Source organism: Syngnathoides biaculeatus, chromosome 20 (assembly GCF_019802595.1).
Source record: "Syngnathoides biaculeatus isolate LvHL_M chromosome 20, ASM1980259v1, whole genome shotgun sequence".
Classification (NCBI taxonomy): Eukaryota; Metazoa; Chordata; class Actinopteri; order Syngnathiformes; family Syngnathidae; genus Syngnathoides; species Syngnathoides biaculeatus.
The window spans coordinates 12,329,383-12,351,242 of NC_084659.1; the positions used below are offsets into that span (position 1 = coordinate 12,329,383).

The window sequence follows — 21,860 nt, forward strand, 5'->3', positions numbered from 1 at the left end:
GCTGTATGCTTTTCAATTACAGTTTTCAAGGCCCAGAAAAAACCTTTTGCCCAAATTTCCATTAGCTGATCAGGGTTTCGTCAACTTCACCTTTTTGTTTACCACAAAAGTCAAGGCTTCTTTACAGTCTTGTTCAATCAATCATTTCATTTAGACACAAAATTATTGGGAAACAAGGCATGCATAACTTTGTGTAGTTCGGGACCAATGCTAATTTATAAAATTTGCCCACAGGAGGCTTTCTAAATAGAGCTCGTGCAGGTGACGTCACAGTTTGCACAGTGCCATATTGCCAGTCAGTCATTGAATCGGAGCAGATTTTTCAAATTGCTCGAGACCTGTTGTGCTGTTGGTTGTCACAATGGACGACACAGTTCTTCAAAAATATCATTCTATGAAATACCATCTGAAAAGACCAGAAAAGATCGATGGGTTGCCGGTTAAACAAAGCTGCTCGTGAGTTGCTGAACCGGAGCAAATTTTTCTCAATGCCCAAGAGCTATTTTGCTGTTGGTTGTCACAATAGACAAGACAGTTCTTCAAAGAGATCATTCTATGGAATACCAGCTGAAAAGACGAGAAAAGTTCAATGGCAATTAAACAGGATGGATGGTGCCCAACGAAATACACACGCCTGTGTCATGATCATTTCATTTCAGGGAGGAATTATTCTTCTCACTCTCCAATTATCAAGAAGTATTAATCATGCCAAGTTGACTCATTTGAGAACAATGCGTATTTAATAAAAATAAACCGTCTATCACAGAGAGGTTTACGGACATTAACGTGTGGCAACAATACGCTTCCGTGTACGGAGGAGATGACTCCCTGTCCTAATTTTTTTCCCTAATCATAGTTAATGAATACGAGTACATAATACATTTGACAGTCTACAACCCCGTATTCCAATCAATCATTTGCTTATTTGATGTTGACATTACCTAAACATTGGACAAAATGCCTACACTGTTCAAAGTATGGGTCTTAGTGCTTTATACTTTTAACTAAATACTAAGTGTCTATATAGGCCTTTTAAAGTATAAACATTTGCCTATGGGAGGCAAAGATAAAATATATGAACAAGAGGATACAATAATAGCAGGTCCACAAAATACAAGAATGTATATTTTTGTTAGTCAATAACATATCAGCAGTATCCCACGTTGAGGATTCACAGCACTCGGTCCAAATTCAGCAAGATCTAAATCGAGTGCCGGGGCCTTCCCCAGCTAACATTGGACAAAAGGCACAAGAGACTGTGAACTGGTTGCCAGAGAGTTGCAGGGAACATTGCAAAACCACCAATGAGTAGGAATAGAACCCATACTGCCTACATGAAACATAGGTATGTGTACCACTACACCATCAGTGACCAGACGTGAACAGGCTGTCTTATGGCATCAGCTTTGTGTGATTGTGATTCATAACGCGTTTTCATGTATTCGAAGAGCTTCTCTTTCTGGGAACTAAGCCTACAAGTCTCTTCGTTAGTATAGGAGACAATATCTATGCCTGTCCTGCGGAAGACTGGGGTTCGAGTCCCGGACGTGGAGTTAAATCAGGTTGACTTTTGCTTTTCATGGTGTTCTTCTTTGCGGAAAGCAAGCAGAGCAGCTTTATTTCCAAACACAGACCTCACGCGTCTTAGGCGAATATCACAACTACTGTACTACACAACTGAAACTGTTGCTTGCGTGATGACCAGCAAACCATCTCGTGAGCTCATATTGCCCATGTGTTCAGGTGCAGTTACAAGTGGGCAGCTGTCCAAATAGCGAAACATTGAAACATTCTAGGGCAGCACGATGGTGCAACTCGTTAGACTGTTGGCGTCACAGTTCTTGGGACCGAGGTTCAAAGTCGGAGCAGCCGTTATATTCGCTTAATACGTGTGAGGTTCCTGCTTGGAAACAAGATTGCTCGGCTTGATTTCCGCAAAGAAGAGCCCCATGAAAAGCAAAAGATTGCATTATTTAACTCACCGTCTGGGAACGAAACCCCAGTCTTCCGCGTGGCGGAGATACTGTCCACTATACTAAAAACAAACAGAAATTGGACGCTAAATTGCTCCTCGGTGTGATTGTGAGTGTGGTTCTTTGTCTCTATGTGCCCTGCGATTGGCTGGCAACCAGTTCAGAGTGTACCCTGCCTCCTGCCCGATAACAGCTGGGATAAATTCCAGCACTCCCGTGGCCCTCGTGAGGACAAGTGGCAAAGAAAAGGGATGGATGGATGTTCATATTTTCCTCCAAAAACGTAGACAGTATATACAGTATATTGTGTCCCAAAAAATGTATTCACACTTTAGACAATTGTAAACTTGATGTTTAATATAATTCAAATCATTTTTAACATGTAAAAGAATTTACAAATATCATTATTCAAAGTGTGTATAAAATTTTTTTTTAAGACACCCTGTATTTTTAAAACTGATACTCCAGTTAATGTTTTCTTTCCAAAAGTGCACAGGTGAGGTGAATGAAGGTGATTGATGAAATGACAACCATCACTAATTAGGACACAGGTGTTGTCAGATCTCCTCAGTCTGGTTAAAGTCCGGATGGGTCTTGTGTGACGTGTGCTGTTTTCAGTTCTTCATTCTCATAATGACGACTAACCTGTTTGCAGTTGTGCTGTGGTGCGCCGCAGCGCTTTCCGGTCTGCTTGCGGCGCCATCTTGGCCGGCAGTCACCTGTGACGAGGAAAACGTGACGTCGGCTGCGACTTTTGGTGTCCGACACATCGATGGAAAGCACGAGCATGGATTCCGGTTCAAGCTTCAGGAGGTCCAGAGCAGCAAATATCAACACGTTGGCACTTTTCAAGTTTTCATGCTAATTAATAGTTGTCACCCTCCTTTTTAAAAGAATAGAAACTCGTGATGCTGATGAGGACGCCTCCTGCAGGCTTTGAATTTCTTCAGCAATTTTGTTCAGAAATGTTTCCTGATTCATGTGTATATGCTATCACCTGGTGGCCAAATGGATAATGTCCTTCATGTGTGATGCATTGAATTATGACATCTGCCAAGCAAAGCATTTAATGCAAAGTGTAAAACTATAAACACCAAGAAATGATAAAAAAAATTCCAGAACACTGAGTTTTACAGCCTCCTCCCACACACACACACACACATTCTAAGTAAATATTGCAAGGAGATTTTTTTTAATAGATTTCACCGGTTCATATAGTGGCTGTCTCCCAAGCGGAAGGTCTTGAATTTGTTCCTCAAATCTTATGTAACCCCTCCCCAAGGAAATTTCACTTTCTAAATTTACAGTGATTGTGGAACTTGGAAGCCTGCACTGAAGATGCATGCTTGTGTAACATGGGAGAGAATGGAGAAATTTTATGGAATTATTATTTTTTTTTCAAATGTTTCTCCATGGTTTTTGGTACAATCACCTTGGCCTAAGAAAATATAATTTCTCATGGTATTTAAAAAGCGAATTTGAGTCTGTGACTGAATCACGTGGGGCTTCAGATGTAATTTCTGGCCCCTCCCCCAAATGAACCAAGTATTGATGTGCTTTTTGCATAAATACCTCCTCCATTAATTGACAAGTCTTGAAGGGCTGGCACAGCTCAACATCGCTAGTAGCCAAATCATGATCGTTTCATTCAACGTGGTGTGGATTTCCCTCCCACCCTCACTGCATTGTGGCATACCCAGTTTAGGAATTTCTATCAAATGTAACCAACTGGGATGGCGTGTAGGATCATTTGGGCCAACCAGAAAGTCCACCAAGGGTTGACTCATGAGGTGGAGATGTTTGTGGCACGCCACCAAATTATTTCGGCTCATGCCTATTCTTCCATGCAGGTATCAGGAGGTTGCCACATAGATGTGAATGTGAAGCTCGTGCAAACCAAATGTCACTTCACCAACCCCAAACCTGATGACCAATGCGAGCTGTGGCGACGGGATGAATGGGTACATTTAAGTTCTGTTCTGAAAGATTACTGCTGCTCATGTCGGTGACATGCGAAGTGTCCTCTTGTTGTTTAGGGTGCAGTTGCCACCTGCAGCATTGAATTCTGGGTGATGTGGGGTGTGGCCAAAGTCACCAGACATGAATGCACAACCAGACCAGGTCAGTTTCTTTGCCTTTTTCGAGGGGGGATTAATCAGTGTGATGTTCCTGGTTTTAAATGAATTGATTAAATTTTCAACGTGGGAGGTAGGTTTGGGATAAATTTAACATTAAAAAAAAAAAAAAACTAGTTTAGCTTCTGATGTTGCAGCTTTCACTTCGGAGCGATACTGGGGGCACATTTAGAGCAAAATATTTTGAAGTTCCTTTTGTTACAAATATACTTTTAACTTTCTGGTATCATGCCACCTGTGTGCAGAACTTACCAATGAGGAGTTGGAGATGGTTTGTCCGTTTTGCCCCAAGTTGTTGCCTCTCGATGACCCGACAGCAGTGAAGGCTGTGCACGACTCTGTGGTCAAGTTCAACCGGGAGAGTCAACACCAGAACTACTTCACCCTGATGGAAGTGGCTCATGTGACAATGGGGGTAATACTCATTTATTTCTCCCCCAATTTTTGCTTACTCAGTCACATAATTAACTCTTCCCATCTCAGTCTGTTCCATCCATCGGCACGGTTACCTTGCTGAAGTTTGCCCTGGTTGAGACCACGTGTCCCAGAGGCGCCAGGAATACTTTTGTGCCCTGCACCCCTCGCTGTCCGGACAGAGCTGTGAGTTGACTTTCATGCTAATGGCTAGTCCTAGATGAACCCCTCTAAACATAAAATGGCTCTGGATCCACGTGATTCTTAATGTGAATTTTCTATTTTCAAGAATCACGCCTTTTGTCAAACCACTTACTACAACTTGCACAGACAAGTGGGAAAACTTGAGTGTGAATTCTATCCCCCAAAAGTAAGTCTACCTTTGTGCTACTTTTTACTTGTACACAGAGCACCTCATTGATCAACTTTTCTCCACAGAATCCAGGCCCCTACCCGACTGATGTGCCAGAACCTGTATGCAGGCCGTTGTTCCACCAAAGTCCAGAAGCTTGTGTGTGCAAAGCACAGCTGAACAACCCAGATCATGCGATCCACCACATTTGTCCGTTCCCGCTTCAGTGATATTTATTGAACTATTTTAATTAAAACAAGAGTACCTTGCTTACAGTAGTGCAGAAGGTGACGGTAGGGCACCATTAAGATGGACTATCAACTGCCAACTTTATCCTATTCAGGGTTGTCAACTCTTTCACGACAGAACCCCTTCCAGTTGGACTGTGGAGGTTTGATGCTTTTCTGAGGAGTTGGTTTTGATGTAGAGATTATACAGCAAATGTGGACAGATTATTTATTTTTTTATCCCAAGCGACTGGCAGCAGTGGGGGGGGGGGGCATGCACAGATCACTGTAAATGGTAACTGGGAAGTGTTGTGTTCTGAGAGCTAGCAAAGCTAGTTGATGCTCCGTGTTATTACTATACCGACCATTGAGGAAACTAAATAAAAATAACAATGTTCAAATGTTTGAGCCAGAACACACAAGCGCAATTTGACGTGTTGGGAGGGATGTGGTGCTGACGATGAACAACAGTCCCATGAAATGAACTGTGGAGATTTGATGCTTTTTGAGGAATTGCTTTAGATGTAGAGAATATATAGCAGGTGGCCAAACTTTTTTTTTTTCCACAGAGTTGTACTTTTCAAACAGTAAAGCTTCTCACAATCCACCGGCGGTGGGGTGGACGGTGGTCTGTTGCATGTGCAGATCACTGTAAATAGTAACCGGGAAGTGTTACAAGTATATATCCATCCATTTTCTTGGCTGTATGATGGTCGAAGGTCTGCTAGAGCCTATCCCAGCTGTTAACGGGCAGGAGGCAGGTTACACACACGAAGACACGGGGAGAGCATGCAAACTCCACAAATGGAGGTCCGGGATTGAACAGCTGCGCCACCCTCATAACATATGCTGTTGCTTTACCGTACCAGCACAAGTGGCTATAACTTAGCGGCTAATAACCAGTAATGATTAAATGTTTGCAAATTTCCCCGCAGATGAAAGAGCCTCAACTGTGACAGCCACAGCTTTTTCTTGTGAGGTTGACCCCACAGGATGTTAAAGGACAAATTTGGGTGCGTTTTCTCAGTTTTGATGCAGAACAAGTCGGCATTTTGGCTTAGCTAGAATGAATGGTCTGTAACGCTCAGCACCAGTGATGTCAAGGATGTTTCTTCTGCGTTTGGCTCTGAAAGCTGGCACATATCCAGACTTTGCTTGGATTTCAAATATTTATTTCCAATTTTCAATTTATGTTCAAAATATATGTAATACTACTTCACATTGGAGGGTTTATTGTACGTATGAATTTTGGGGAGAGTCTTCCTTTAATAAATATGAAAATAAATTCTTTTTCTCTCAACATAATGTTCACAAAAATATTACCTACTCTGGTTTTACAACAACTCCAGACTCACTGTAATCCTTCTCCAGCGGGCACACAGGCTTCAGAGAATGTTGGTGTTATGGAAAGAAAGCTGACCGGGGCACCCCAAGGGTGTGTCCTCTCCTCTCTCTCTACAGGAACGACTGGCAAACTCCTGAAGTTCGCAGATGACATCATAGTCATCGGCCTCATCGAAGACTGTGACGGATCTGCGTATCGACAGGCGGTGGCAAGACTGGACTTGGTACGATCAACACAACCTGGCGTTGAATACCAAAGACTGCAGAAATAATTCTGGAGTTCAGGAGCCATCCTTCACCACAGCTGCCCCTGACGCTTTCCAACTGTCTCATGTCAACCGTCGAGACCTTCAAGTTCTTGGGAATTACAGTCTCAGAGGACCTGAAGTGGGAGATGAACATCAACTCCAAAAAGCCCCGCAAAGGATGTACTTCTTGCAGCTTCTAAGGAAGCACTGCCTGTCACAAAAACTGCTGAGACGGTTCTCCACCGTGGTTATTCAATCAGTACTGTGTACCTCCATCACAGTCTGGTATGGGGCTGCCACAAAAACGGACAAACTCACTAACGTGGCAGTAATTCGTCATATTTTTATACACTGTAGCTGTCAGGTGGAATCCTGACCTTCAATATTAAAAATAAATGCAGCTTGGTTGAGTTTATAAACACCACTTTGTTCAAGTTGGTCACGTATCTTACATTACTAGAATATGAAAAATAGCAAGTACGCCAAAAATGATGTTCTCTCAAATTTATTGTGCTTCAAAAAACAAAACAAATTTATGGATTAGGATGGAAAAGGATGTCATCCAAATAATGACAAACAGCACTTCCTGGCATGGCTCGCCCAAGAAATGTGAGAAAATGTCAGTCATCACCAAAACACATGAATACATTTTTACGAAAGGCATCTTAATAATTCAGTGCATCGCACCCCCCCCCCACCCTAAAGGAAAAAAGCCAGATCAGTTTACAGTATGTGCTGTTTACAACAAGGCGAGACCCCCGGCGCGACGTCGACCAAAAAGAGCACGAGTGGCTTTATCCTGTTCGGTTTTTCTTGTTTTTTCACATTTCAGGGAGGGTTCTGGTCCCCATTGACCGCAAAAACAAGGGATTACTGTACTGAGAAAATCTGTGACGGATCGATGTCATGAGGGGAGACATGAGGACAGTGAGTGTTGGAGAGGAGGATGTACGAGATAGGCAGAGATGAAAAAAGATGACACGCGGTGGTGACCCCGAACAGGAGAAGTCAAAAGAAAAAAGAAAACTTACGTACACGGATCCCTTGCTACTTTTAGAGTGGATTACGCCCGGCCCACAACTGTCTTTTTTCTCATTAATAACAAACTAAAAAACATGCATTTCATTACAGTGGACCTTTAAGCTTCCCTTCAGAGAGAATTTTTGACCACAAATTAAACAGGAAAAAGGTTCCTCGCCAGTGTGTGTTTTTGTGTGTTTTTGTAAGGTTCCCTGCTGAGAGAATCTTTGACTACAAACTGAACAGGAAAAAGGTTTCTCACCAGTGTGCGTTCTTGTGTGTGTTTTTAAGGTTCCCTTCCGAGGGAATCTTTTTCCACAAACTGAGCAGGAAAAAGGTTTCTCACCAGTGTGTGTGCTTGTGTGTCTTTTTAAACTTCCATTCTCAGTGAATCTTTTATCACAAACTGGACATGAAAAAGGTTTCACACCAGTGTGTGTTCTTGTGTGTCTTGTTAAGTGTTCCTTCCGATTGAATCTTTGACCACAAACTGAGCAGAAAAAAGGCTTCTCTCCCGTGTGTATTTTCATGTGTCCTGTTAAATTGCCCTTGGAAATAAAAGTTTTCCCACACTGAGAACATTTCCAGCATCTGTTGGAAGTGTGACGTGTCATATCACCTTCTGACTGTTCATCATCACAGTCTGTTTTTGATCTTCTACAGTGGTCTCCACCACTTGAGCTGTTGCCGTTTGGAGGCTCCGGCCCTCGTCTCTCCTCACATTGACCATCTTCGTTCTTCAAATGAACACCAGTGAATGGAAGCTGGATGATTTCCTCCTCCTCGTCCTCTTTCATGTGTAAGATTTCTTCCTTCTTGTCTTTGACGTGTTTCACGTCTTCAACCTTTTCTTCCTCTTTGATGTGACTGGACACTGACTGCTGCCAGCCTGGATGAAGAGATTCACTGACATCTGCAAGACAGACAAACACAAAGTGGTTAAATCTCATTTGTTCACAATATTTAACTCCAACTGCACAATGTAGTAGAGGAAATGGGGTGTTATTACTCAGTAACTCACAGTGGGTTGTTTTCACTGACGTCACATTTTTTGCTGAACCACTGCGCACCGCCATTTTACCTCTCTACCTAACACATACCCCGTGTGGAAGTCTACGGAATACTCTTGGTTACTGTTTGTATTTCTCTGGCGTCTCGGAACTCAAGTACACAAGAGAGGACTTGCTAACCATCAGAGAGCCTTCTTCTGACTTAACTTCTGACTTTTTTTTGACAACTTTCGCCAAGTTGCTGAAGCTTTTCCCAGAGTTACTAGTCGGCGCACTCTTCAAAGTCTCGCGATCCAGTACACAAAGTCCGGTTGCGTAAAGGCTCCGTCACACCATGACGTTCTGGTCAACGTTCTCTGAACATTTCAATCGTTCTATTTTTCAGCATTCTCAAACGCGGATGACACATCTGGCGTGTGATTAACGTGTGTCTAACGCATGACTAACGTGTGTCTAACGCACGTGAAGCGTGTAACAGCGACCAAATAAGACACCCCTAAAAACCATTAGCGTATGCTAACGTGTAACAAGCGATGTGTCAACGTTAGACGAGCGTGTTGAGCTTGTGACTAAAGGGTGAATAACGACAGAATAGCGTTTTGCTAGCGTGTAATTTTTACAGTGGAACGGGAACGAAAACGTTGGAAATTTCATAATCCCCTTAGTTGTTCTCGTGAATTTGAACAGTCAGCGTCATGCCGCCTAGACGAAAAAAAAAGGTGGGGTGCGGACTTCAGCAACTAGCGCTGCAAGTAAGAATGCAAAGCCTCTTTCGCTAGCAATGTCTTTGGAGGAAAAAGAACACCAGGAGGAAGAGCACGTCCGAGAATTAATGCACCATGTGACACCCCCTGGAGACCCTAAACACCATGAAAACCCCAGTGATGACGGTCCGACGGTAACAAACGATTAGTAACAACCAAGTAACGCTGGAGTAACGACTGACTAACGATAGCCAAACGTGTGCAACGCTTGGCGAACGTTAGTAAAACGTTCCACAAACGTTCTGCAGCGTTTAAAATTAAGCGTTGATGAACGCTGGTCTCGGTGAGAACTTTTGTGCATGTTCAAAACTTTTTTCCCAGATCGGTGTTCTCCGCCGATTCCCGGTGATCATTGAGGTTCACTAGCGTTCAAACAACGCTGTTCTGGCGCTATCCCGGTGACCATGGGCGACGACTGAGGTTTCATCAAACGCTATAGAACGCTGACCAGAATGTCATGGTGTGACGGGGCCTTTAGCGGGGACATCGTCTAACGCTTCCGACGAAAGACTTCGGACGTTCTGCAGCTCTGTGCTTCACGGAGACTTGGCTTTGTGGACGATTGCCCGACGATGCTATCCCGCTGCCGGGTCTCAACCTCCATCGTGCCGATGTGTCGCCAAGCTAAGCTAACAAGCTTAATCGATACACTTTTTAGAAAGCCAACATTACAGTTAAGATCATTTTTTGTTATTCACATGAAAGATTTGAGAATTTTGTGAAATACTGGATTTGTATTATACATTGTCACAAAATTTTAAACAAATAAACATTTGGCTTTGCTTGTGGTGAACTCATACACAGGTTTTATTGTTTAAAAAAAAAAATTGAATAAATGGAGTTTGCCTCGATATTAAAAAAATAATATTCCACTCCCTTTAGCTTTCCGTGTTAGCATACAGGTAAGTGTTCCTCCTTCGTGATTTCTTTCACAGAGTAAAAGATTAAGGGCACAATACTGTGCCTTTGTTACGCAGTCCTGAGTCACATGAGGCCAGGTAGCCTAATAGTCGGCCTGGGCTTGATGTGCTGTCGGTCGCGTCTTCAATAAATTCGGTTAGAAACATAATGTCGTCCACCTTGCCGATGTATAAATAACGGGAGCTCAGGGATCGATTTCTGAATAAATCTTTTACCACAAACTGAAAAGGAAAAAGGCTTCTCACCAGAGTGTGTTTTTGTGTGCCTTGTCAAATTTGAGTGAATGAAACACAAACTGAGCATGCAAAAGGCATTTCTTCTGTGTGTCTTTTCATGTATTATTTGAAATTCCTCATAGGAGCAAAAGTTGTCCAACACTGAGAACATTTCCAGCATTTATCGGCAGTATGACACGTCATATCACCTTTAGAGTGTTCACCATCATCTCCGTCTGTTTGTGATCCTTCACAATGGTCTCCATCACTTGAGCTGTTCCTGCTTGGAAGCTCCGCCCCTCGTCTCTTCTCACTTTGACCATCTTCACTCTTCAACTGGACACCGGTGGCTGGAACCTGGATGCTTTCCTCCCGCTCTTCCTCTTTCACATGGAGGATTTCTACCTCCTTTTCTTTAACGCATAGAACCCCTTCACCCTCCCCTTCCTCTTTGATGTGACCGGACACTGACTGCTGCCGCTCTGCGTGAAGATATTCACTGATATCTGCAAGACAAAAGACAAAGAGGTTAAATCTAATTTGCTCACAATATTTAACTGCAACTGCACAATGTAGTCGAGGAAATGAGTGTCAGTTGTTAGTCAGTAACTTACAATTGACCCCTCCGTAGAAATTGCGTCATCCGTGTCGCTGACCAATCAGAGGCCAGAGATCTGCATAAACCACGCCCCCTTTTTTGGACCCGCAGTTCCCTCAGACAACGTTGCATGATGAAATATAGCTTTTGTTAGCGTTTTATCGCGTATTTGGGTTCTTTAACAATAGATATGGTTAAGAGGTGTAGTCACGGACTCTGTAATAGTGACGACAGGTATCCTGAAAGGCTAGTTGGTGGAGTTCGATTCGTACCCTCTCCAAAACCGAAGACCCAGTATGAAAAATGTCTTCAATGGATCAAACTTTGTGGAAGACCGCATGATCAAATGAATCCATCAACCGGAACAGATATGCTTGCACAAAGGTAAGACCTATATTTTCAATACATGTCTCATATAAATGAATTAGCAGTTCTTCGCTTGCATAACATAGCTGCGTGTGAATTACTGACACACTTGATCTGTGTTGAGCGATATTTTGTGATGATCTGACTCCACAAACGTGTCTCTGTTCTCGGCTACCGAGCTAAGCTAAACCGGACTGGCAGTCCTAAAAGCCTTCGATGTGCACCGGGACACCAAGACTGAAGGAAGGATGTTTGAGGACACTAAAGTAGTGATTGTCGTACTCGGTCGGGACTTACGTAGGTTCGGCACTAATTCAAGAATAATTATTGAGGGGAGCGCGTGACGTTACACAAAGATAACGAGAGAAACAACTCGTAAATCAAGCCTCGCCTTCTTTTCCTTCATACGGCGGTTCACAAACGGCTATACAGATACACATACAGATTCTGCACACAAGTGTGATAGGTAACACGAAAATAGGAAACTGTCAATGACGAATTCGTCTTTGGGTTATCATATATTATATTATGTGGCTTCTCGGTCTCCTCTGACTCCGGAAAGATCTCGCGCCAATATCGATGGTTTCTCCGTCGATATGCATGTAAATACCATTGAAATACCCCTCGCTGAAATACTTGAAGCCCTGCTGTCTGCTTTTCAACGATATTTCACTATTCGCTAAGAATGCGGGTGAGAAATCAGCTGGTAAATCGGACAATTTCGCTCTAGTCTTTTCTTCCTGCGCCGCCATTTTTGCTAATTGTTTGTCTGCGGTTAGCACACGTGGGGTGACGTAACTTCAGGAGGCGTGGTTAAGTGCCCTGTACGGAGGGGTCAATTGTGGCAGATAACCACTGAATGAATGACTTTTGCTGTGATGGAGGACAAACGTTCAGTATGGAGGAAAGTCCAAGTTGGGTTGCTTTTAGCCACTTCTTCTTTCCCTTCGCCCTGTCCCGTTAGGGGTCGCCGCAGCGTGTCATCTTCGATCAGAGGTCGGGAACCTGTGGCTCGCGAGCCATACTTGGCTCTTTTGGTGGTCACATATGGCTCGCGGGGCCCTCATAACGACATACTGTACATCTGATTTCTGTGCAGAGAATGTTTGTCCTAGTGGGCTTGCCGTAGCTTGTCGTGGGAGTCAACGCAAATGACGCAAAGACAGTTTGTCCTAGTGGGGTTGCCGTAGTTTCTTGCGCGGTAGTCAACATCCACAGGCTCAGAGGGGTCTAACGTCGATTGTGTCAGAACTAATTATGGAAACGCTTTTAACAAAGGTCGCTCAGAGAAACAAATATGACTACCGAAGTTTTCAACAAGAATGGAAAGCATTCGTACTCAACGTTGCCAGTAAACATTTTGCCAACTTCGCATTAAGGCAAGATAATCAAATGAATAAAAGGCACGCCTTTGTCGGAAAGAACTGTTCACCACCGTACCAGCATGACGGCAAATCAAATTGAATTCCGTTCACGATGAACGGATGGAAGTCTCAATGCCTGCGTGAAGCTTAATCTGACGATGTGTGAACTCCAAAGCCATCAGCAAAACCTTGCAACACTAACTGACTAATGGTAAGAAGTAAGCAACAGCGTAACAATGTTATTTAAAATAATTCAGACTTATTGTACTCTAAAAGTGTTGCTCTTACATAAATGTGCAAATACACTTGTACTTAGTTTTTAAAATACTGTACGGCTCTTTTGAAATCACATTTTGGAAACATTTGGCCTTTACGGCTCTCTCAGTCGACCCCTGTCTTAGATGAAAACTCATTTATTTGGCACACTTTTTACGCCAGATGCCCTTCCTAACAACAACCCCTCTTGGGGAGTAGAGGCCCCAGTAAGATATGACCTCATGACCCCTGGTTTACCAAACCAATGCTCTAAACATTGAGTAACCCTATGGGGCCTCACTGAGAGGACTGAAAGCCGAAAGGAATACATCGAGATGCGACGTAGGGCAAAGGTAGAGGTGGCAAAGGCTAAGCAAGAGGCATATGACGACATGTTCACCAAGATGGACACGAAAGAATGAGAAAAGGATCTCTACAAGTTGGCCAGACAGAGAGATAGAGATAGGGAGGATGTGCAGCAGGTAAGGGTGATTAAGGACAGCGATGGAAATCGTACCAGTAGTGTGCTAAATAGATGAAAAGAATACTTGAAGAAAATGAGAGAGAAGGAAGAGTAAACGAGGCAAGTGTGAAGGACCAGGAAGTGGCAATGATTAGTAAGGGGGAAGTTAGGAAAGCACTAAAGAAGATGAAAAATGGAAAGGCAGTTGGTCTTGATGACATTCCTGTGGAGGTATGGAAGCAATTTGGAGAGGTGGCTCTGGTGATTTTGACCAACTTATTACTTATGGAGGAAAAGTGTGCAAGTTCCCATTTTTAAGAACAACGGCGATGATCAGAGCTGTGGGAACTATAGTGGAATAAAGTTGATGAGCCACACAATGACGTTATGGGAAAGAGTAGTGGAGGCTAGACTCAGGACAGAAGTAAGTATCTGCGAGCAACAGTATGGTTTCATGCCCAGAAAGAGTACCACAGATGTATTATTTGCCTTGAGGATGCTAGTGGAAAAGTACAGAAGGAGCTACATTGTGTCTTTGTGGAGCTAGAGAAAGCTGATGACTGAGAACCAAGGGAGAAATTGTGGTACTGCATGCGGAAGTCTGGTGTGGTGGAGAAATATGTAGAATGTATGAGGGCAGCAGAACAATGGTGAGGTGGTTGTAGGTGTGACAGAATAATTGGGGGTGACATCCCTATAAACATTCTAAAGTAGATATTGTAATGAAAAATACATATAACAGTATTCACTTCAATGTCCATACAAAAAAAAAAAAAGTGAGCGGAGAGCGCGTCATCCATGCACAAAGTTGCGCAATTGAGTGTCCCTCGACATCCAAGTGGTCGCCATGTTAGTCGCGTCATCTGTCCTTGACGTCATCGTCACTTCCGCCGTTGAAAACGCGCAGTGCCTGCTACTATGGAAGCCGGACAACAGAGATATTCGCATTTTTCCCAAGGCCCCTTCTGACACGGAAGCTCTTTCCGAAAACTACAACACCACACAACCGAGTGAAGTTACCGGGGCAATATTACACTATTGTTTCGAGCCATATTCAGATGATGTGCCATCACGGCCAAACCGCATCCCGTCCGATCCACTTCCGCGGCGGAGATGAGCCATCGCGGCTCATCCCAGGCGGCCGGTGTGGCTTATGACGGAGCCGAGTGGTGCTGCTTTGTGTTCACAGTCGAGGCGGTGCGCTTCATGCTCGCACGCGACTGAGTAACGCATTCTCGGCTGGGTTCTTCAGAGCCGCCCTCATCGCAAAGCCCGACGCGAAGCCTTCGCGGAAGATGTGACCGCCGAAGGCGGCGCCTCAGCCTGTGCGGCTGAGTTTTGGCCCGCTGTGCATCGACACATTTCATACGTAGATCTTTTGTTACGTTATGAGAGACCGATTACGTGGTCCACCCCAAACTATTATATTTTTTTAGTAGCTGTATACACACCTACCTGTTATTTGGAACCCACGAAGCTCTCGTCCTCTGCACCCGTGCAATCCATTTTTCACAACGAACCGGGTCTCTTTGAAACTTATAATGGGTAATTGACCCCTCCGTGGATATTGCGCAATCCGCGTCACTGACCAATCAGAGGCCAGAGATCTGCATAGACCAAAGCCCGTTTTTGCTCCCGCCAATTTCTCTGACAACATTGAATGGTCCAGTATAGGTTTAGTTAGCGTTTTATCGCATATTTGGGTTATTTAACAGAAAACATGGTTAAGAGGTGTAGTCACGGACTTTGTAATAGTGACGACAGGTATCCTGAAAGGCTAGTTGGTGGAGTTCCATTCGTACCCTTTCCAAAACCGAAGACCCAGTCCGAAAAATGCCTTCGATGGATCAAACTTTGTGGAAGACCGCATCATCAACTAAATCCATCTAATATCAACCGGAACACATATGTTTGCACGAAGGTATGCCCTATATTTGATTTTCAATCCATGTCTCGTATAAATGAATTTGAAGTTCTTCGCTAGCATAACACTGCTGCGTGTGAACTATTGACACACTTATTGTTTGTTGAGCGATATTTAGGGATGATCGGACTGCACAAACGTATTGATTTCTTGCTGGCTCGCAGCCAGAAGCTTAACCAGACTGTGTTTGCACGAAGATATGCCCTAAATTTGATTTTTAATCCACGTCTCGTATAAATGAATGAGACGTTCTTCGCTCGCATAACATTGCTACGTGTGAATGATTGAATGAAATCAGAAGCATGGCGTCTGTCTCAGTTCAGAGTGGATTGTATTGTATTTGCCATTTTTACTGTTTGTCTTACGTCAGCGCACGTGGCGTGACGTCACTTCAGGAGGCGTGGTTAAGTGCCCTGTACGGAGGGCTCAATTCCATTCTCCCAAGTGTTCAAGCAATTTCCAGCAATGCAACGAGCCGGCATTTTGGCTCACACGAAGGAACAACGAGCTACCTTCGCGGAGGTAAAACTAATGGAAACAAACGAGTCAATTTGAGGGTGGTCCTGCCATGAACGTCACTTCCTGCTTCTTCGACAACAAATCCCTGAGAAAATTTTCATGGCGGGAGTTAAAAAAAGCTGGATACGTCAAAATCATGTCTTGTGGTGAAAAGAATTAATCATCATTAATAATATACCAAAAATCATCCATTTTATGACACTTGAGCTTTAAGGTGGCGGTGGGACTGCATCAGGGATCGGCTCTGAGGCCTTTCCTGTTTTCTATGGTCTGCGGATCCTCAGTCGCTTTCCGCTCTGGTTTCGGGGGCCACCTGATGACCACGCCTTGATGGCGACCGATCCCCGGCCGTCTTATGTCCAAGCCTCAGCGGCGACCGATCGTTGGCAGCCTCCCGCTCCTGTTTCAGCGGCAACCGATCGTCGGCCACCTCCCGCTCCTGTTTTGGTGGCGATTGACCCACGGCCGCCTCAAAACAACAGCTGCTTGATAACCACACCTTGGCGGAGACCTATCCACGGCTACCTCATGTCAACGTCTCAGCGACGACTGACCCACGGCAGCTTTTCGCCCAAACCGCCGGCTCAAGACCACATCTTGGGAGGCCTTTCTCTGAAGCTGTCACCTGCACCCATCTGGTTCCTGTTGTGCCTTTGGGTTCCTCCTCAAGGCCGACCGACCAAGTCGCCCCGTGGTGACTCTGGTGCTTGGCATCCTGGCCGACCTCCTGACCTGCTCATTCAGGAAATCTGTCCCCTGACAAATTAGCTTGGAGCATCGAGAGGACTCACACAGGGTTCAATTCGAGGTAGCACCGCCCCTGACTTGCAGCACAGGACCTGATTTTTATGCACTTTTCTAGAACCGGAACCCTGAACATTTTGATTATGTCAGATTTGAGGGAAAGACATTTTGACACCACGTCACAACTGCTGTCCAGCAAAATTCAGACACCTGCGCCAGCCGACTTGGCTTGCCGGCAAAGGCTGCCGCATCGGGCTCGCGGACGGCGGCGGCGATAAACAACGCTGCCGGCAATGGTGCACCCAGCAACATGTGACGGCAACACCGTAAAGCTAAGTGGCCAGGGTGGCTCGTCACGGCGCGGAAGTGGACCGGACAGGGAGGCGGTTTGGCTGTGATATGCATATCATCTAAATATGGCTCGAAAGAATAGGGTAATACTGCCCCGGTAACTTCACACGGTTGTGAGATGTTCTCTTCTTTGAAACGAGCTTCCGTCTCCCACAGTAGGGGCCACAGCGTATTTTCAATGGCGAATGTCCGGGTGACGTCACGGACGGAAGATGCAGCCAATATGGCGACCACTTGGATGTCGTCGAATGACACTTCCGTAACTTTACGCATGGATGACGCGTTCTCCGCTCATATTTATTTTTTTGTATAGACATTGAAGTGATGAAGTAATGTTATATGTATTTTTTATTAAAATATTTATGTTAGAATGTTTATAAAATTTAAAAATGTTATATTAAATGCATCATCAAACAGGGCTTGTAAATCAACAGGAATACAGCATTACTAAAATTAAAATGCATACAAGAAGTGAACACACACCTGCTCTGCATAGCCCAGTTTCAGGCTGCAGACTGAACACAGTGTCAAGTAGTTGACGGCGTGGCTTCTTTTCCTCTTTTTGGCCCCAAGGTTCTTCCTCGTACTCTGCTGGGCTTCTTGTACACATTTTCACACACCAATCACTTTGGAGGGATGAGAAAACCAAGTGCTGGCCAAATATGTAAGTACGGAGACTATTTTAACAAAGCATTCAGAATCGTGATTTTGTTAATAACAATGCAGGAAATAATCGTTCCAGGATATTATTTCAGACAATCTCAGACAAACAACACCGATAGAATGTAGCTGTTGGTTCATTCCAATGACTTAGAATAAAAACTGGACTGCACACAGCCCCCTTTCACGTGGTCAGAGCAAAACATTGCTTTGGGTACTATTTCAAGCGAAAGTTGACATCCTTTGACACCCTTACAATTGTAAATTGTGAAACATAATAACATTGAATTTAATTGGAATATGTCAGGTTTAGTTTTTTTGTTGCGCTGTTGGCTGTTAAAACCAAGCAAGCGGTCGCAAAGAAGTAACTTTTCACCGGTAAGTGTGTTTCAGCTTAACGTTCCTAATTAATTGTTCCATTATTATCGAACCGTTTTCCATAATGTGCGGATGTTTACCATAGTTTTTGCCCTGACCAGACGTCCGAGCCTGTTGACCATGGCGGAACCAATGATGGATACAGAATGTGCAGTCCAGTTTTTTTTTTTATTCTGGCATTGGGTCATTCCATCATTCGTTCAGTATTTTACGAGGCATCCTTTCAAGTTTGGTGGCGGAAAGAAGGCTTTACCCCATGCTTGATATTGCTGAGAAAAGTGTTGATCATAAACGTGTCTCTTTGTTAGCAAGCAAGCTAAGCTAGGCCGAAAAAGCGTTAAATAGTGACCGCCGTTGCCGCTAGCACTCTGGTTTTTGTAGAAGCACTCCATTTTTGGTTCGCAAAAAAATGTGTTCTACTACGGCATCAGACCCGAAATTGTGCGTTTTGAACGGTCCGAGACCTGGCGCGATGCATTCCAGTTTGGAGGGAATGTGACGACATTAAGGGGTTTTTGATGCGAAGTGAAAGTTTGAAGATCATCTTTTCATGATTTTCAGTGTGAAACATGCATATATGGTTTGTATTTGTTGAATTATGATGTTATCACTCATAATAACTAATTATCTCTGTAATCTGGTACGATTTTGGATCATATGAGGTGAATTAATAATACCCTGCATGCAGCGCCGGCGGTGCCGAAAAAGAACATGGCTGCTCAAGGTGGTCCTGAACCAAGATGAGCAATAAAAAGGAAATGTTATAAACTGTATCGAGGCTTTTTACTGGTTCATTCAACTTGAAATTTCTGCACATGGCCATAAAAAACATGTAAATTATATTGATTTCTGCATTCATTGCGATACAGTGATCTCGCAACCTGTCACTGGACTTGATAAAATGCAACACCGTAGCGACAATTGGGGATGTTTATGTATGCTTCTTGTTCTTGCCAGAATGGTTTCAGATATGTTGAATGCTGCTGGATCGGCATGTTGAGAGTGTTTAAGGTGTAAGTACTGCTAAAGATCCACTGAAGGTGATCATGAAGGTGTCACTGTGGCAGCTAAAGTTCCCTGCTTAGTTTTTTGTTTTTCTTACATCAGGCACTTGCCCAAGTAATTGGTAGTTCAGTTTTATGCATACTTTTAATACATCGCACAGAATAATTTGGAGTTAATTGAGGTTTTTTTTTTTTTCCACAAAAGGTTATCGCTTCCAACCAATACAGGTTGTAGACACAGTGTGTAAAAGCCATTTTGAAAGGACTGAGCAGTGACAGGACTGACACAGTTGGTGACTTTCATCTCGTAGCTAACAGTCTTGAAATTAAGGACTAAAGTTGTGGACCTTCCCATGAAGTTGTAGACGTTCCCCAAGTTTAAGAAACCTTTGGTGTCAGTCTTTGTAGTCACAGGAACTTTTAAAGTTAAAGGGGAAAATCCAACGTTTTGCATGAACAGTGTATCAATAAGTCACGTAATATGTACCCTATTTTGACAATGTAATGTTAAATCCTCTCTCATTTAATAGTGTTTCGAGAAGATCTTTAACTACAATTGTGAATTTTCAGGGGCGCTACAATTTTCGCGAGTCACATGACCTATGTGGGCGTATAGGACGTGTTATGTGCCGTTCCAAACGCTCGATTACATGGGACATCATTATGCCCAGCACTGATTTCTTGGATTTATCCTCATCTGATGAAGAAATACCAGTATCGTTTGATCGGGAAGACTGAGGAATACTTGCATACAGATTTGAACCTGTGGATGTAATTTATGTTGAATATTTGGATGGTTCTTCGGACGGGAATGACACGGAGTCTGACGAGCGAGCTCCGGCAGCGGGCCGCGAGCCGAGCTTTCAGGTGGCGGGGGCCTTTAGCCGAGCTTTGGTGGTGGTGGCGGAGGCCTTTAGCCTAGCTTTGGCATCCGGGGCTAACGGCCTCCGCTTCCTGGAAGCTCACTCGCGGCCGCTGCCGGAGCTTATGGCACACCTTCGGTGGTGGCGGAGGTCTTTAGCCTAGCTTCGATATCCGAGCTAACGGCCTCCGCTGCCTGGAACTTCGGCTCGTGGCCACCGCCAGACCTTGCTCGTCAGCCTTTGCGTCATTCCCGTCCAAAGACAATCCGCGGCTGCCATCCCGGAGCTCCCGGGAGCCTTTGTTTACGCACTTATGTCGCACGTAGGCGTCCGAGTAGTCAGACTCCGAGTCCTTCCACCCGAAGAACCATACGAATATTCAACATTAATTACAGCCACAGGTTCAAATCTGTATAGAAGTATTCCTCTGTCTTCCCAATCAACAAATACTGCTATTTCTCCATCAGATGAGGATAAATACAAGAAAACAGCGCTGGGCATAATGGTGTCCCATGTAATCCAGCATTTGGAACGGCGCGGTACAGGTCACATACGCCCACGTAGATCATGTGACTCGCGAAAATGGCAGTGCCCCTGAAAATCCGTAATTGTCGATAAAAATCTTCTCAAAACACGATTAAATGAGAGAAGATTTAACATCATATTGTCAAAATATGGTACATATTGATGCACTGTTTATGCAAAGCACTGGATTTCCCCTTTCAGGAAGTCTACTTTTTGCTCAATGTTCACGGGCGAACTTCGGGAAAATTACACATATAACCCATTTCCTGTTGGATTTTGAATATTTCATATAGAGATGGAATAATTAATCATCTGATGTATTAATGTCTGACCTGAATGAAAAGTTAAAACACAAACTGACAGAATACTCATTTTATAGCATTAAAGAAGCTGGGAACAGTTTTTTTCATGTTTTTGCAACAAAGAAAAAGCAGACATGTTTCGCATGTGGTTTTCTTGTTTTTGTGTGTTTGTTTTGAGCATGCAGACCAACAATATTAATAGGTAATCAAAAAAATTTGTTATTTTGTCATTACCCACAGTCCAAGGAATGCTTTGGTCCCTAAACTACATGATTTGAACCATTTTTTAAAAAAATCCTTGGCGGTCCCAACCATTAATTTGTTCATTCAGTCACTTTGCCTCACAAGCATAAATAAATGAGCAAAGATGCGTTTTTTTTTAAATCGTATATATATATATATATATATATATATATATGTATATATATATATATATATATATATATAGTAATTAAGTAGACAAGTATATATAGGAAATGAACAGCAAACCAATCGACCACCGTTACGCCGTAATTCAGAATCCAGATTACGAAAATAATAACGACCCAGACAAAGACGACAGAATTTAGTTATTAGTGAGTGAGTGAATTTTTAAACCGTACGTGTCACTTTTGTCAAATGTTACTAGCGGAAAAACGGAAGACTTTACCTTACACTTGATCTCTGCTTCGCGTAATGTCGATCGTCTCTCTTTGTTAGCAAGCTAGGCTAAACTAGACCGAAAAGATTCAATGTGCCCGAAACGACCCCAACCGGACGGACACGAAGATTCCACGGATGATGTTTTAGTCCACTAAATTAGCGATCAGGTATATCCCCATGTCGACGATTCACAACATTCGGCTCAAATTCAGAAAAATCTACTGAAGCCCATCAAAACTTCTTCCGCCTCGCCAGAAGGAAGAAGACCGGAAATATTTA

At 43.7% G+C, this 21,860-nt stretch overlaps 2 protein-coding genes across 4 annotated transcripts; one reads left to right on the forward strand and one right to left on the reverse strand.

The window, feature by feature from the left end:
• Window positions 1–2,560: 2,560 nt before the first annotated feature.
• LOC133493914 (alpha-2-HS-glycoprotein-like) lies at window positions 2,561–5,600 on the forward strand. The gene is made up of 7 exons (XM_061807916.1): window positions 2,561–2,810; window positions 3,824–3,934; window positions 4,010–4,094; window positions 4,354–4,523; window positions 4,592–4,708; window positions 4,812–4,892; window positions 4,961–5,600. Exons 1-7 carry the CDS (start codon window positions 2,607–2,609, stop codon window positions 5,102–5,104), a joined length of 912 nt encoding a protein of 303 aa, XP_061663900.1. The 5' UTR covers window positions 2,561–2,606; the 3' UTR covers window positions 5,105–5,600.
• A 1,592-nt stretch (window positions 5,601–7,192) lies between these two features.
• On the reverse strand, window positions 7,193–21,860 carry LOC133493906 (zinc finger protein 771-like). 3 transcript variants are annotated; one of them, XM_061807904.1, is made up of 4 exons: window positions 21,594–21,860; window positions 17,691–17,833; window positions 10,833–11,129; window positions 7,193–8,626 (listed from the first exon to the last, which is right to left on the reverse strand). In XM_061807904.1, exons 2-4 carry the CDS (start codon window positions 17,815–17,817, stop codon window positions 7,800–7,802), a joined length of 1,251 nt encoding a protein of 416 aa, XP_061663888.1. In that variant the 5' UTR covers window positions 17,818–17,833; window positions 21,594–21,860; the 3' UTR covers window positions 7,193–7,799. The 3 variants fall into 3 exon arrangements, with proteins under 3 accessions (XP_061663888.1, XP_061663887.1, XP_061663886.1); XM_061807903.1 differs by having other exon boundaries at window positions 21,589–21,860; XM_061807902.1 differs by having other exon boundaries at window positions 17,691–17,859; window positions 21,589–21,860.